This window comes from Charadrius vociferus, unplaced genomic scaffold (genome assembly GCF_000708025.1).
Source record: "Charadrius vociferus isolate BGI_N301 unplaced genomic scaffold, ASM70802v2 scaffold326, whole genome shotgun sequence".
Lineage (NCBI taxonomy): Eukaryota > Metazoa > Chordata > Aves > Charadriiformes > Charadriidae > Charadrius > Charadrius vociferus.
The window spans coordinates 511,586-525,375 of record NW_009649062.1 but is presented as its reverse complement, the minus strand read 5'-3'; the positions used below and the strand labels follow the sequence as shown (position 1 = coordinate 525,375).

At 37.4% G+C, this 13,790-nt stretch overlaps 1 protein-coding gene across 1 annotated transcript in view; it reads right to left on the bottom strand.

The window, feature by feature from the left end:
* The window catches only part of GPR133 (G protein-coupled receptor 133), a 156,232-nt gene that overhangs the window by 116,559 nt on the left and 25,883 nt on the right, over nucleotides 1-13,790 (bottom strand). Inside the window, exons 11-13 of the mRNA XM_009888102.1 lie at nucleotides 13,638-13,748; nucleotides 11,860-11,935; nucleotides 8,317-8,458 (exon numbers count right to left, since the gene is read on the bottom strand). Coding sequence (XP_009886404.1) covers nucleotides 8,317-8,458; nucleotides 11,860-11,935; nucleotides 13,638-13,748 — 329 coding nt within the window. The remainder of the gene's footprint in view (nucleotides 1-8,316; nucleotides 8,459-11,859; nucleotides 11,936-13,637; nucleotides 13,749-13,790) is intronic.

The following is a 13,790-nucleotide window of genomic DNA, read 5'->3' as shown; positions in this document are numbered from 1 at the left end:
GGTGCTTTTTGCTGTAGATTTATAACACTTGGTTCCAGTCACCGGTGGTTATTTTCTTTAGGAAAGTTGTATTTTTACAGATACTAAGTAGAACCTGGCATATAAAATGACTCACATACCCAAAGAATAAGAGTCAGCAACTAAACTTAAAGTTGAAAGCAAACTTTACTTCTACACTTCCAAAAACATTCCACAACTCTATGACACCCTCAGTCCTGTTCCAATATCCACCTTAAAGGCAAAGGACTCATTTATAAAGAGGACTTGTTTTCATGAAAAATGAGTGATAACACATGGAAAGCATCGTGCCTCCAAAGGCTTAAGTCTGCTCTGACATATAAATAAAAATTTCTATAAATTACAGCTTATTACAATGCAATCCTGATTCGTCCAACAGGCAATCTTCAAAGAAAACCTACATTTTTTTGTTACTGTGCCTTTCTAGGCTTTTGGAATGGATTCCCATGAGAAAATAAGTCCTGGGATGTTTCTGTTAATGTTATTAACAGAGAATTACTGCTGTATTTTTAAGAGATGCTGTATATCATCTTAATGGCTATTGGTACTTTAAGGTTGCCCAGGGGCAAAAAAATAGCTGTAACTATGTTCGTTTCTCATTTGAGCTCAGTGGATTTTCTCTATTCTTTATAGCAGAGATTTAACTTGTGTAACAAAGTACCAAACTTTGGCTTGATTTTTAAATTACAAGTTTTATCATTATTTTTTCTTTTTGCTTCATTGTGGTGCACTTTGCAATAGTCACAGTTTTAACTGTATTTTATTCAAGTTTTTCTGGCAAAGTCCACCCAGTGAAAAATTATACCTTTGTTCTGCAGATGTGGGCAAAAGTCGTTGGTTTTGCTCGATCAATACATAAACTAGTCACACTTAACTTGCCATAAAAATAAATTGGCTCCACATTGATTTGTCTCTCTCATGGTAGCACTAATATTTGTGTACAATTGGGAATTGGTTCTTCTCTCATTTTATTTTCCTATCAGTAACGATGTTAAACAGACCTTGGGATATGGCACACTGCTGGCTAGGCAAAAGACAACAGAGAGAAGGATGATGCTCAGGCACCTTTTAGAGGCAAAAGTCCCATTGCCTCATTAAAAGCTCAATGAAAGCGTTCCTTAACCTTATCTCTATCTCCCTGAATTGCAAGAGGACTACCAGCGCTTTTTTATAATGGGAGCACGGTTGAGAGAAGAGGAGGTTGAGCTTTTCCCTGCACTTTACCATCTCCAAAGGAGTACCCCAAGAGAGCACTTCCGAGGTGTTCAGGCTACACTTACAATAATGAATGCTGACGTTCTCATATGAGTTCTGGTTCTGGACATTTAGGAGAGTGACATAACAGAATATAAGATGGGCTTAACAGGAAAAGCTGATAAAACTTCATTGACGAAGTGCTCTAGCGAGGAGCTTAGAGAAAGCAGGTCACTGGGGTTCTGATGGGAAGCATCCATTCCAGAAAGTAAAACAGCAGAAGCAGAGAAATGATTGAGAGAGGACGTGGTCAAAAACTGAGGAGTGAAGCAGCTGTTTGAATGATTCAGTGTAATACAATGGCAGGAAAGATTAACACTTCATGGTGAGGTAGACAACTCCCCAAGCACTGTTTGTTAAAGTGAGCCACATGGGGCAAAGGAATGAGATGGAACGATGCTGTTAGTCCTAACATGGTAGTATCTTAGTAAAGTACATTTCTTCCCCAGAATTAAACAAATCTTTAAAATGGTATATGCATTAAATATATTTGGGAGAAAACCAGCAACATTAAGAATTCCCAATTTGCATCTACTCTTCACGTGAGGCCCTCTCACAAACGGTGTTAACAGTCAGGAGTTTATAATTCTCCAAAACTACAGCTGCACATGTTCCCCTTCTGCAAAAAGGAAAGGGAAAATAAAGCCCTGGAGAAAACTACAGAAGGCTCAAAGTGGTTGAAACTAGTCTACAAAAAGTTTTCTTCTAGCAGTAGGGCAATTTCCTCTATGGTGCCAGCCAACAGTAAGGGAATGACAGAGCAGCGAGCACGGTGTGCTCTGGTGCATCATCCAGGGTATCAATGTTCCCCTTTTGTCTCATCACCTTAGTCAGTCCTTTACCCTCTCTGCACCAAATACGCCTGGATTTACACCAAGCTGGTATCTCTATGTGCTTAAAGATGGTCGGCTGCCTTGTCAAGAAAGACAAGAATTTATAGCTACTTCATTCCCAAGACAGCAACAAAAAGTTACATCAGTGTGGTCAAATATCAAGGTCTATGCTACATAGCCGTATGGATTTTACAAGATATTGGTGCAGTTTTACACCAATTCTCCCTCTGTTGCCTCTTCTGACACTTGTCAGAGCATGTTGTGTATGCGTTTCAGCCTTGACATTCATGTCGTCTAAATTTCTACCCTGTGCTGTAATTTCTTGGATCATATAAGTGAAATGTTAGTTCTTCTCTAGTTGCTCCTGTTATGAAAAACATCTTGCCAGGAACAGAATTTAATCATTTTGCTAAACATACTGTTGCTTCATTACAAAACATCTAGACAGGTTGAGATTAAGCCTTCTTCAGCTGCAAACACACCATCAGTCTTCACACCATCCCATACCCACTGGAGGTGTTAGCTGATTTCTGTTCTCTTTTTTTGCTGGAGACAGTAGTTCATTCAAGTTGCTGATCATCATTTTTAAAATCAGTCAAAAAACGTCTGTCTTTCACTGAAATGTTCCTGAATAACAACCGACTACTGTAACTTAGTGTATCAACTTTTGTCTCAGAAGGCTTAGTTTAGCCAAAATTTTGCTGATAAACAGAAATGTTTATATTACAATAAATGCCGCAACCTATTGTAAAGAAATAACTCAAAAAAATGCATCTTTATAGTAACATCTTTACAGTTATGAAGAACAATGTTTGTCTAAAGACATCGTATGTCCAACATCTCAAATTGTCAACCTTCTTTGACCAAGATGTTGGAAATGTAATCTAAAGCTTTTCCAAAGAAATCCTAGACGTTTTGCAAAGGTTAACACCTTAATACAAGCTCATCTTCAAATTCTTCATGTCCATTCAATACTAAAGCCAAAATGACATGCCTCAGGGTAGTTCCACTAAGGAGCATGGACCTAGCTTCACTGTATCTTTACTGGTTTGATCTTTGGACTTGCTATGAAAATTAACAATGCATGCACCAAGCTGCAACAGCGAGTTTGATGCGAGTAGCTATCCAGTAGGAACATGGCTCTTCTTTTGGTTTAAGTTCATCAAGGCCTCCCGTAAGTACCACACAGTCAGCTTTTCAGCCTTTATACACATCGGTTAGAGATGAGCAACAGTTACCACTGTTGATCCTCTTACTATTTCCATTATTCTCACTCCAGTCCTCCTTGATGGGCTGGAAGTGTTCCAGTCTCCAGAACAAAGACTACTACATACTACAACCTGACCCAATCAGCAGGCATATCAAGGGAGCTGGTAAATTTCTGTGTTCACACAGAATATGCTGCAATTGCAGTCAATACTAGCTCTCAATGAACATAATTTTCTTGCATTACAGCCTTTGTCTGATAGTTTTCCAGGTCAGCTACAGAAAGAAAACAGTATGTATACATAGAGCAAGGTCTTCTCATTCTTTGTGCAGGTGTAGGTTCACTGGCAAGACTGTATTAGGACAAGCTGTTTTATATCTACGGAGAAGGAAAATGAGAATTGCTTTTCACTCCTAGCTACATAATTGTACTACAGAAGTGGACACTGGATAGAAAGAGCAGATGAGCATCCCTCAGAATAACACAATCACTTTATGTTCTTATGCAAAGAAGCTAATTTTAAATCCTTGATGAAGTCTTCTTGCAAAGCAATCTTTCTAAAGCTGCTAACATTTTCATAAGATAAAAGAAAAAGAAAGAGTAACAAAAAAACAGTTTCAGGGATTGTGCAACAAAATAAGCTGTTGTTAGAATAGTGACAATTAAAACAAAAATAACACTAAGTAGTAAAACGTACATGTCTATCCTATTCACAGGGAGTCTTTACTTCTTAAGAAGAATTAAACAAGTAATATTTATCCTGTGAAAAATTGGGATGACTTATTCATCCTGATTCATGAGAATTTCTATTTAAGTCAGAAAACCATTTTCCACTAATGGAAGCTCGATGAGAAAATTTTCTGCCTGCTGTGTTGGTAGAAAGAATGTCGACCAGGTATATTGGTCCTGTGAGAATCCAGCTGCAAGCCTGAATATCAAGGCCTAATGGCTCTAATTAGTGATGTCTTCTTACGTCCTCCCTGATGGAGGTGAGCCTGTAGTCTAGTCTCCCTAGTCCTTGTACCCATGAAATTAACAGTATATGTATTCACTATGAGGTGGCTTCTCAGCTCCTGTGCTCCACACCACCAGTTTAGCCCCCAGGCTGGGCACCCATCCCTTCTGTGCACTCGGTGCCCATTGCCCCATAGTGCTCCCTAGAAAAGGAAGGATTAACGTGTCATTTATAAATATTCCCTGCATTCTTACCTAATTGTTTTGATATCAGAATCACTTTCTATTGCCTCATGTTTCAAAAAGAAAAATTTAATCATCTCACAAGCTCCTGAAAGCTACGTAAAAAATACAGACAATTTCAGAGAAACCCAGAGAATCCTCTCCTAAGAGAAGATTTAACTAACAGTGAGTCAGGCTGTGGAATGATAAATACTCTGAAGTTTTGATTCAAGAGGTGATATTCAGTTCACAGACATTCTCTTTGTAACTATTTCCTAAAATAGATGTTTTATTTTACTCCCTTTTGTTTTCTGTTGCTCAATGATTGGCATTTTTCCTATATATACTAGAAGAAAAAGAATTAAAGTTTTCTCAAGCTGTGCCAAGCATCACTACCATCAGTACAAGAAACCATATTCTCCTTTCACTCTTCTCATTTTTCTACTTGTGCAATCCCGTAGACTCCATTGGGATAGCTATGACTAAATGAGATCAACTGAAGAAAGTCAGACTCAAACTTAGAATTTAATAGAGAAAAACTATTTGTTTGGACTTGTTATTTTTTACTTCGTTTTTCTTATTACTTTCCTCTCTGTTAAACTGAGAGTGTTATGTGGAACAAACAGGCAACTATAAGAATGAGATTGGTATCCACTTCAAATGTTTCTCTCATTATTATAAGCAAGCAGTGTTTTAATGGATGAAACAGCTTTGTAAGCCAGATTTTATGCTCTTGGTTTAATCATTATATTCAGTCATAAACTTACATAAATAGCTTGCCTGTTACTCTTTATTTTAAATTACATACTTTAACGCAGTGATCTTGCAGCCAGAATTTCTTTAACGTTTTAAATTCTGCTTTTTTTTTCCATGTGCAACCATACTCAACTAAGTGACAGAGTGAAATAATACATGATATGATAGAAAGGACGTGTGCTGCTATGAAAGGTTTCAGAGACATGTAGTCATTTCCCGATCTGCTTAAGCAACTTCACTTAAATTTATTTGTGTAAATTTGCTTAAGTAATTTACTTAAGTAAATTCACAAGTAATTTGTCTAAATTTATATAGTTTAAAATTACTCCATAGAACTCATTGGAGCTTTTTAAAATCTACAGCAGTACGAAAGAACAGATTTGGCCCACTGTTGCCTTACTTATGCATAACTGGAAGGTACAATCTATCCATCCTTTCCTTAATATTAAATGTACCTGCTAATAAAAAGCCAGAAGAGAAATTATATTCCCAAAGCCATAGGTGTCAGAGGGAAGCAGTCTTCTTACCAAAGTCAATGTAACAGACCACTTCAGCAGAGCTGCACACATCCTACTCACAACTCCTTATGCACAACTTCCTCCCAGACAAATATTCAGTCAATTCCCATCTACACTATCTCTTTGTTTCTAAAGATTACTGATAGAATTTGGATTCCATGTATAAGATACCCAGAGGTATTTGGGTTGGTTCTGTTGCTTGCTCATTAATAGCTTTTCTTAGAAAATTCACACCATCAATAAAAATACAAGACAGAGCAGGTAACTAGATGTGTTCCCATTGCCCAGTTCTGAAGCTATTGCTTTATTAATTCTCTTTACAAACTTTTACACACAGTTCTCCTTTTAAACACCTATTCTGACTCTAGATTACACTGTTCCAACTGGAGAAAAACATTGGAGAAATGGATATTTAGTCCAGCATGGGACCAGTTTCTAGTTCAAGTCCACTAATTGTTCAGGGGTAAAAACTGCAATGAGATAGTGAATTTTCTAAATGTACTTGTGGAGCAAAACTTCATTACATCTCAAACTTCTCGTCAAACAGGATGGTACCAGTTAATAAGATGTAAAAGCCAGACACAGATTATTACTGGGGGGAATAAGTAAGCGGGTGAAGAGTTCCCTGTCTTTCAGAGGGGTGTGCCTTCTGTGCTTTACCCATTTCCTTTCAGAGTTCTACGCCTAAGAGCAAAATCTAGCACATTTATTATCCCAGTACAGTTTATTGAACAGAGTTTAAGATCATGCTCACTACACATTTAGAAATATTTCTCCCCTCATAATTAAAATTATCAGAACTTTCAATACAAATTCTTGACATATTTATGGACTGATTTCAGACAGCACTGAGCTACTTTTTCAATGCTGTTAACACAACAGGGTAAGTTCGCCACTTCCCGTGAGGATTTTAAAAAATAAAATAAATTAAAAAACCCAAACGAACACAGACATGCAAAAATCCCCACCAAACACCAAAACCAAGTCACACCTGAACAGGGATTAGGAGGATTAGAGCTGAACATTCCCCGAAATGGAAGTAACTGTAGAAATACTATGGTAGATAACAGACAGCTGCCTGTGAATGGATTGCCAGTCAGCAGTAAGAGCTCTGGAAAACAGCCACTCCTCTAATGCACAAAATAAAGCACACACTGCTCTAGGCAGAGTCTGAAACTCCCAGTCAACCTGTATCTGTCATACACACCGTGTGTTAGACAGGCGTGTTCCTACCATGTTCTCGTGGATTCTGCTGACGGAAACAGAGACAGATAAATGTAAAATTTCTATCTGTATACCAAGATCCCAGTGATCTTCATAGTGAAAGTCAACAGGCATAAAGAGAAAAAATCCACCGGTTTGTGTAACAGCCTGCTAGTAAATCATCAAACTAAAGCACAGGGAGGTACCCAAATACAGAACGCAAAGTACATTTTATAAGTGATCTACACAAAATACAGTCTTCACTTCGCAAGTGCCCATCTGTAAGAGGCCACTAGGGACATTCAGGAGAGTCCTTAGTTTGAAAAACTGTCAGCAAAACAACACTTTTCATTTCTATGCCTTAGGATTTTTTCAGATATTTGTTTTCTGTACCTACTCTGTCTTTATCAGAAGCCCAACAGGAAGACGATAAACTGGCTTGAAAACAACTATTGAAAGAAAAATATAATAAAATATTCAGAAGAACATCTAAGAGATGTTTTCTAGGAAACATTTAAGAATTAAAATATTTCTTTTCCATTTCCATCCAACACTAAGTAGGTCATAGACGCTGCATGCCTCATGGCAGCACCTTGGAGTTTGAACCCAGCTATTCTCCATTCCACCGACAAGACTAAAAAAGGTGCATTTTTCTCCAAGAGCAAACAAAACCAGCTATTTTTCCATTTTCTTGCTGGAATATGCTAATTTGGTGAAATTGAAATGCCTTACCAAAATTGATCAGTTTGAATAAAACTTGTCTCCAAGTTCTCTCAGATTGTCATATTTCTTGTCTCTTGTTTCTTAGATTCAGAATGTTCTGCTTTCTAGAAACGGCGTTCACACTAGAACAGGGATTTGAACCTGCTCCAGTCCTATCCCAGGAGATATTCTGCCCATCATACTTGTATATATCCTTGTAGGAGTTCCTTCTCTGGGTTTATTCATGAGAGCGTTCAAAACACCTCAGTTACCTCAGTGTGCATTAAGACCAAAAGCAAAAACCACAAGTGAATTCTTGTTTTTCACAGCTCTAATGAGAAAGCAGTAATTCATACCATCCTATCGTAGATTGCACAAACACATCCATAGAGCGATACATACAGAAAGGCCTAAAGCTAAACTTGTCACTTCACCTTCTTTTTCAGCATGTGCACTAATCAGCCTTTTGCAGTGATGGAAACAGAAGTCATTGAAGCGTAACAGTTGGAAAAAACATAATATCGTAGTCACAAATGCCATCTGAATTGCTACTAAAAATTACAAGACAAACACAAAGAAGTCTTCACAGACACCAAGGTTTTGAACAGCCCTGACAACAGCCTAAACTGGTAGTTTCCATTTCACTTACCAATTTATGGGTGAGCTGGATGGTAATAAGAGGAGAACCTGACAGGTTGTGGGACAGCTTGGGTAGAGGTTCCACTTTGATAGAGATGAGATAACTGGTTGCTGAGATCATAACACCTTTGTAGGCAGCAGCTTCAGCAATCCTTAGAAAGAAACAAATATGTTAAGGAAGTAGAACAACATTTTTTTAGTTCATCCACAACAGGAACACAGGATCTCCTTTTTCCATCCAAGTCAATGAATTTCTATAATGGAGCAAGATCTGGCCCCAAAAGATCCTAAAAACTAGAAACAACAGCTACAAAGTATAGGGAATAGCTTTAGACATTAGCAGACTTGATATTGTAAGTATTCCTTCACTCTGCTCCTTTTTTGCAAAGGTTTACAAGCCTTGCTGAAAGTGCTTTAGATAAGGAGAATCCTACATAGCAAGGGGTCTAAAAAATAAACTAACTAAGCCAAGCAATCTAAGTAAGGAGAAAACTTGGGGGGGTTTCAGGCTGTCTAAACAAACATATGTATTAATGTGTAAGGGATATAGATAATGCATACAAAAATATATGTAGGAATATATTTAGAAGTAATCTCTAGCTTCACTTTGAAAAATTTATTATGTTCAGTTAGGTTTGTTAAAGAGTAACTCAGGTCACAATACAAACATCTGAACCTGACTAAACATCTGATTAGCCCAGGTAATACTTTTTTTTTTCCTAGGCTGAAGTAATTCTGCAGTATGTAAGAACCCTTTTATTTCTGCTTTCAGCTAAAACGTATGACTTTGGCATTTTTGCACATTTAGGAATAACTAAGACCGATTTGGCTGTAGTGTAAAATTTTTTACACTATCAGTAACAAACTGTACAGGACTAAAATGGCCTCTGCCATCCACCTCTTCAGTGTGTGAATGACTGGTATTTACTATGAGAAATATGAGCCACGGCAAATTAACCATCAGTGGGGGTTTCCAAACATAGCACACCACTGGAAAGAGCCAGTTTACAAAGCACATTAAAAGACATCTTATTTGCATCTGCCACCTGTTTGCAATGGTTTCTTGTTTTTCTTTCAGAAAAAAAAAGTCAGACATTAAAATAACTTCATTCAGTTCCTCAGCAAGGTCAAATAAAACAGAACTCGTTGAGCACAACCCCAAGCACCAGCCCTTAGTGCTGACCATGAAAAAACATCAGTATCAGAGATCACTTCTGCTCCCAGCAACCAGCACGTGATTCAAATTTGTTAATCTCAGGGCAGAATTTGCTACTCAGATACGAAAAGTTTAGAGAAGGACTCAATGTTAAAACTACTGTCTGACATTGAGATTTTTCCTATGCAGATTAACAGGATGGACATTTTTTCCACACCCATTATCTGCCATTTTAACTTCAGAGAGGTAGAATAATTTTGAGGCATGAAAAAACTTCAGCGCAAGCAAGAACCAGTGTTTGTGTTTTGTGCTTTCATACACAAGCCTTTCCTCACCATGGCCTGGATGTTAGGTGGCAGTGAGTCTGTCATCCAATTACCTTTGGTGGGATTACTACAGATTTACACAAACTGTATGTATGAGTGGGATCAAAACTGGGCTCAAAACCTGTGTTTGGTTTGGTTTTTTAAAAAGAATTAAAACTAAACTGACTCCCCTTAGAAACTGCTATTTATGTAGTCTGAAAATAGAATTCGTCTGTCTGTACAGCACAAAAGCTCCAAGAGTTTTGGGTTTACATTTCCACCACAAAAGAAAAAAAAATTGCCCTTAAGGAGAAAATGGACAGGCTTCAAATTACAGGTGTTCAAGTAACCCAGTGCAAGAAGGAACATAAGAGAAAGTCTTTAAAACAAACTACTCTGGGAAAACATTGTTATTCTAGTGAAATGTAAGCAAAAAGAATTCTAATAGCACAGCACAAAAAAAAAAAAAACAGGCAGGAGAGGACTGCCTCCTTATTTTTAAAACATCTTTGGAATACCCGGGGTTTGATTCCACAGAGGAAAATCGCTAAACAAGCATTCCTTGTATTACTAGTTTTTTGGATGTTGTTTCGGACAGGTCTGCATCTAGAATTTTATAAATGTGATTCTGTAGTGCATTACACACTGCAAGCAGTTCAAGTAGTTTGGATTAGTTACAGAAATATTGGAGACGTTTCTTCTGCAGTGTCTTTATGTTTCTCATTGCAGCAGGGCCAATCTCCCCTTCTCAAAATCCTTCAAGATAAGTGATAAAAATACATACAACTCGGTGGAACAGGACTGAGTCTCTAAGTTGTCCTATTCCACAAAATTCAGAGAATGTACACAAAGACGATGTAACTGTTATTTTGCTTATCAGAGCCCCAGGAGCTGTAGACTCTATGACAATGCATTAGAACACAGTATTTTGACATGCGGCATCTTTAATTATATTGTGTTTGCTAAACTCTGACCGAAGTCAAGACCATATTACTTCTCTCTTTGAAAAGTTGAGATTATAGCTCATTATCTTAATAAATTGCACTGATCCTCCTGTTTGAAAAACATAATCTGTCATAAATTATTGCCTCTGTTTTTTCATGTCAGTAAGAAATATTACACATTAATGAGACGGTTCCTTTACAGCCACCTGCTAAGTCCTTTTTTTTTTTTGAGAGAGGGGGGTAAACAACAGTACAACTTGCTACTTGATTTAAAAATGCTACTTAGTAATAACTGTTATTATCTCAGTGGATCAATTTGGTCATAAACCATGATTTTTCACCCTGAAGATCACAAATGAGTTCCCATGATCACGAACTTCCGTGTAGCTGTACGTAAAGAAAGGGAGGCAATCCCTGGTGTTCACGACAGCTGAGATGCCACATCTTTCCTTCCGCTGTCATAAACACCACACTGAAAATCAGACTAAAAAAGACAGAGAAAGTGTAAACTAATCTACCTACCCCAATGTAGATCAAATAAAAACATTAAGTCATGCTAGCTTAAAAGGAAAGTGTAATGATTTACATGAATGGCCTTGCAAAATTCCCTGGGGAACTGCTGAGAGACATACAGCTCTACATTTACTTTATCTTATCTGCTAATGATTTCATTGATGCAGCGTATAAAACAAAAGGTCTTTTAGGCATTGCCTGGTCTCCTGTTGTAAAATTACCTTACAGGTTTCTAGGATTAGGATTCAGATTTTATCTAAAGAGGGATGTTACTTTTTTTACTTCTTCATTTAAGTGCAAGCTTTATCTTTATATGTGTCAGGAGAAAAGATGTAATTTCCTTTTATGAGACAGATTAAAATTATGAAATTCTGATACCAGATATGATGAATGGAAGGAGAAGACAAAGAAAGACAAACATGTCGCTACAGAAATCTATTTTAGTACAACATAAAGTAAAACATCTAATGTAAGCTTTAATCTCTCTCTAGTTAATGACTACATGTCCTCAATATTGCAGAATCAGGATTATGGCTCGTAATTTATTTACAGTTGATAATGACATGACTGTTATAAAGGTACATCACTAAGGTAATAAACAAGCTGTTACAGCATGAGAGGTCTGAGATACTTACTTGGTATCCATAGGGTTGATATTATGAAAGAAATAATGCATGTTATGGTAAAGCAGGCCAACAATGGTAATCCAAGCTGTGAAAAGGGAACAAGGGTTATTCCTCAGAGCAACAGTTGTAAGGAAGAGACTTCTCTCCTAGACCTCTAACTCCATGTTAATTAAGAGCTTTGAGTTCTGTAGACTTTCAGATCTTTGCTTTAGCAAATTTCTGATTATTCTTTTAAGTGAAAAAGTGTGATCATCTTGCAGTACGGCACAGGAGACATATCAAAAGTAAAATATAAGCATGCGCACCCTGCATAACTGTACTTCCAAAATAAGTTGTTACAGTAACCAGTTGTCAATTATAAATCCCCCAAAATAGCACCAGAAAGGGTCGCATGACATACCAGAGTCAATCTCTCAATGGCAGCTACAGTAATTCAAGGCTACTTCACCACCACCTACTCTAAATGGCAGTTTATGAAACTCAAATGCAGGCAGCCATTTTCCACTTTGGTTGTCTGTTTGCTACCTGCATTCCAAGTATTGATGGGTTTAGAGCATCTGAGTGAAGAGACAGATGCATATTTTCTAATTCTCAGCCACACAGATGTATATCACTATCCCTTTTCCAGGGTTCCAAGTATTTATAGTGTCAACTGTTTGAGGCGAAATAAAATTTTTAGGTTAGCTCATTTGGACAGTGCAGAGGAGTGGCCTGAAGGCTGAAATTACTCAGAAGCGAGCTTTAGCTCAAAAACAGAGTTAAACATTTAATGGGCTGGATCATTTCAGGATACTAAGCATGACAATGTCCTGAAGAAAAAAAAAATCTGCGTGGTAAGAGACTTTATAAGTGGGAAAGGGAAAAAAAAAAGTCCTCCTACATGCTATTTTTGGCATGACAATTTGGTTTGCAATTGTAGTCATAGCCTCAGAGCACTTGCAGTGAGCGCCCTGCCAGTGCAAAGAAACAAAGCAGTCATCACAAATCAGGTAGACAGTTCAGTAATTATGAGAGTCTCTCTCACTGCAGGTTATCTGCAGCTGAGTTCGCACTTTATGAATAGGGATCAACCCTCCTTCAACAGAGGTGACTGCAGAAAGGTCTCCGGGTGTGTCAATTCAGAAGGCTGCAATTTAAGCCAGATTTTCAAAGATTTGAAGATGCAGGGAGATGCTTTTGTAAATAGGTTCCTTCAATCCCCGATTAAAACAGATAATTAAACATTGCTATTTTAGAGTCTTGACTAAAGTTTCAGATTTTTGCCATACCTTGGCTTTTGAGACTTAAAATTTTAGCCTAGGTATGGATTTCTGAGTTCTGCCTTTTTGCCTTGACTGTAGTTTACATCTTCAGTTTCTGTAGCTGCTGTTGCTTAAATCTGTAATTGTATAGTTTCATTTCATACAACGTTTTAAGAGCTTTTTTGCATAAAGGGATAAGTAATACCTGATCTGGCATCCTGGAATTTCTTAAAAATAACCAGTTCGGATGTTTAAAAATCATTTATGAAATTATGGCTTCTCTGATGTAAAAGAATGTCAAAATTAAATGGCAGTCTGTGGCCCAGCTGTATTATTCAAGATTAATTCAAGTAATATGAAAATTCTACCACATTAATCATTCGTTAGTATAACAGGACAACTGTCGCTTCTCTAGAGTCAGTATGATCAACAGTTATTAAATGGGTTACTCAGAAGATACAGCAAACCAAAACCTGTTTTCAAGCGAAATCATTTTTGGATATGCTGTTTACATGACTCTGCTCCTCCCTTTAATTTTTTTCTTACCTTTTTCATGAAAAGCTTCACTAGGAATGGAAATATAGCTCTGTCCTCGAGATGGAAATCGATAGTGGGAAAAATTCAGAGTCTGAGGATGCATTTTGACCAAGGTGTAATCTGTGTGATAACCCAAACAAAAATATGATAAAATCAATAGCC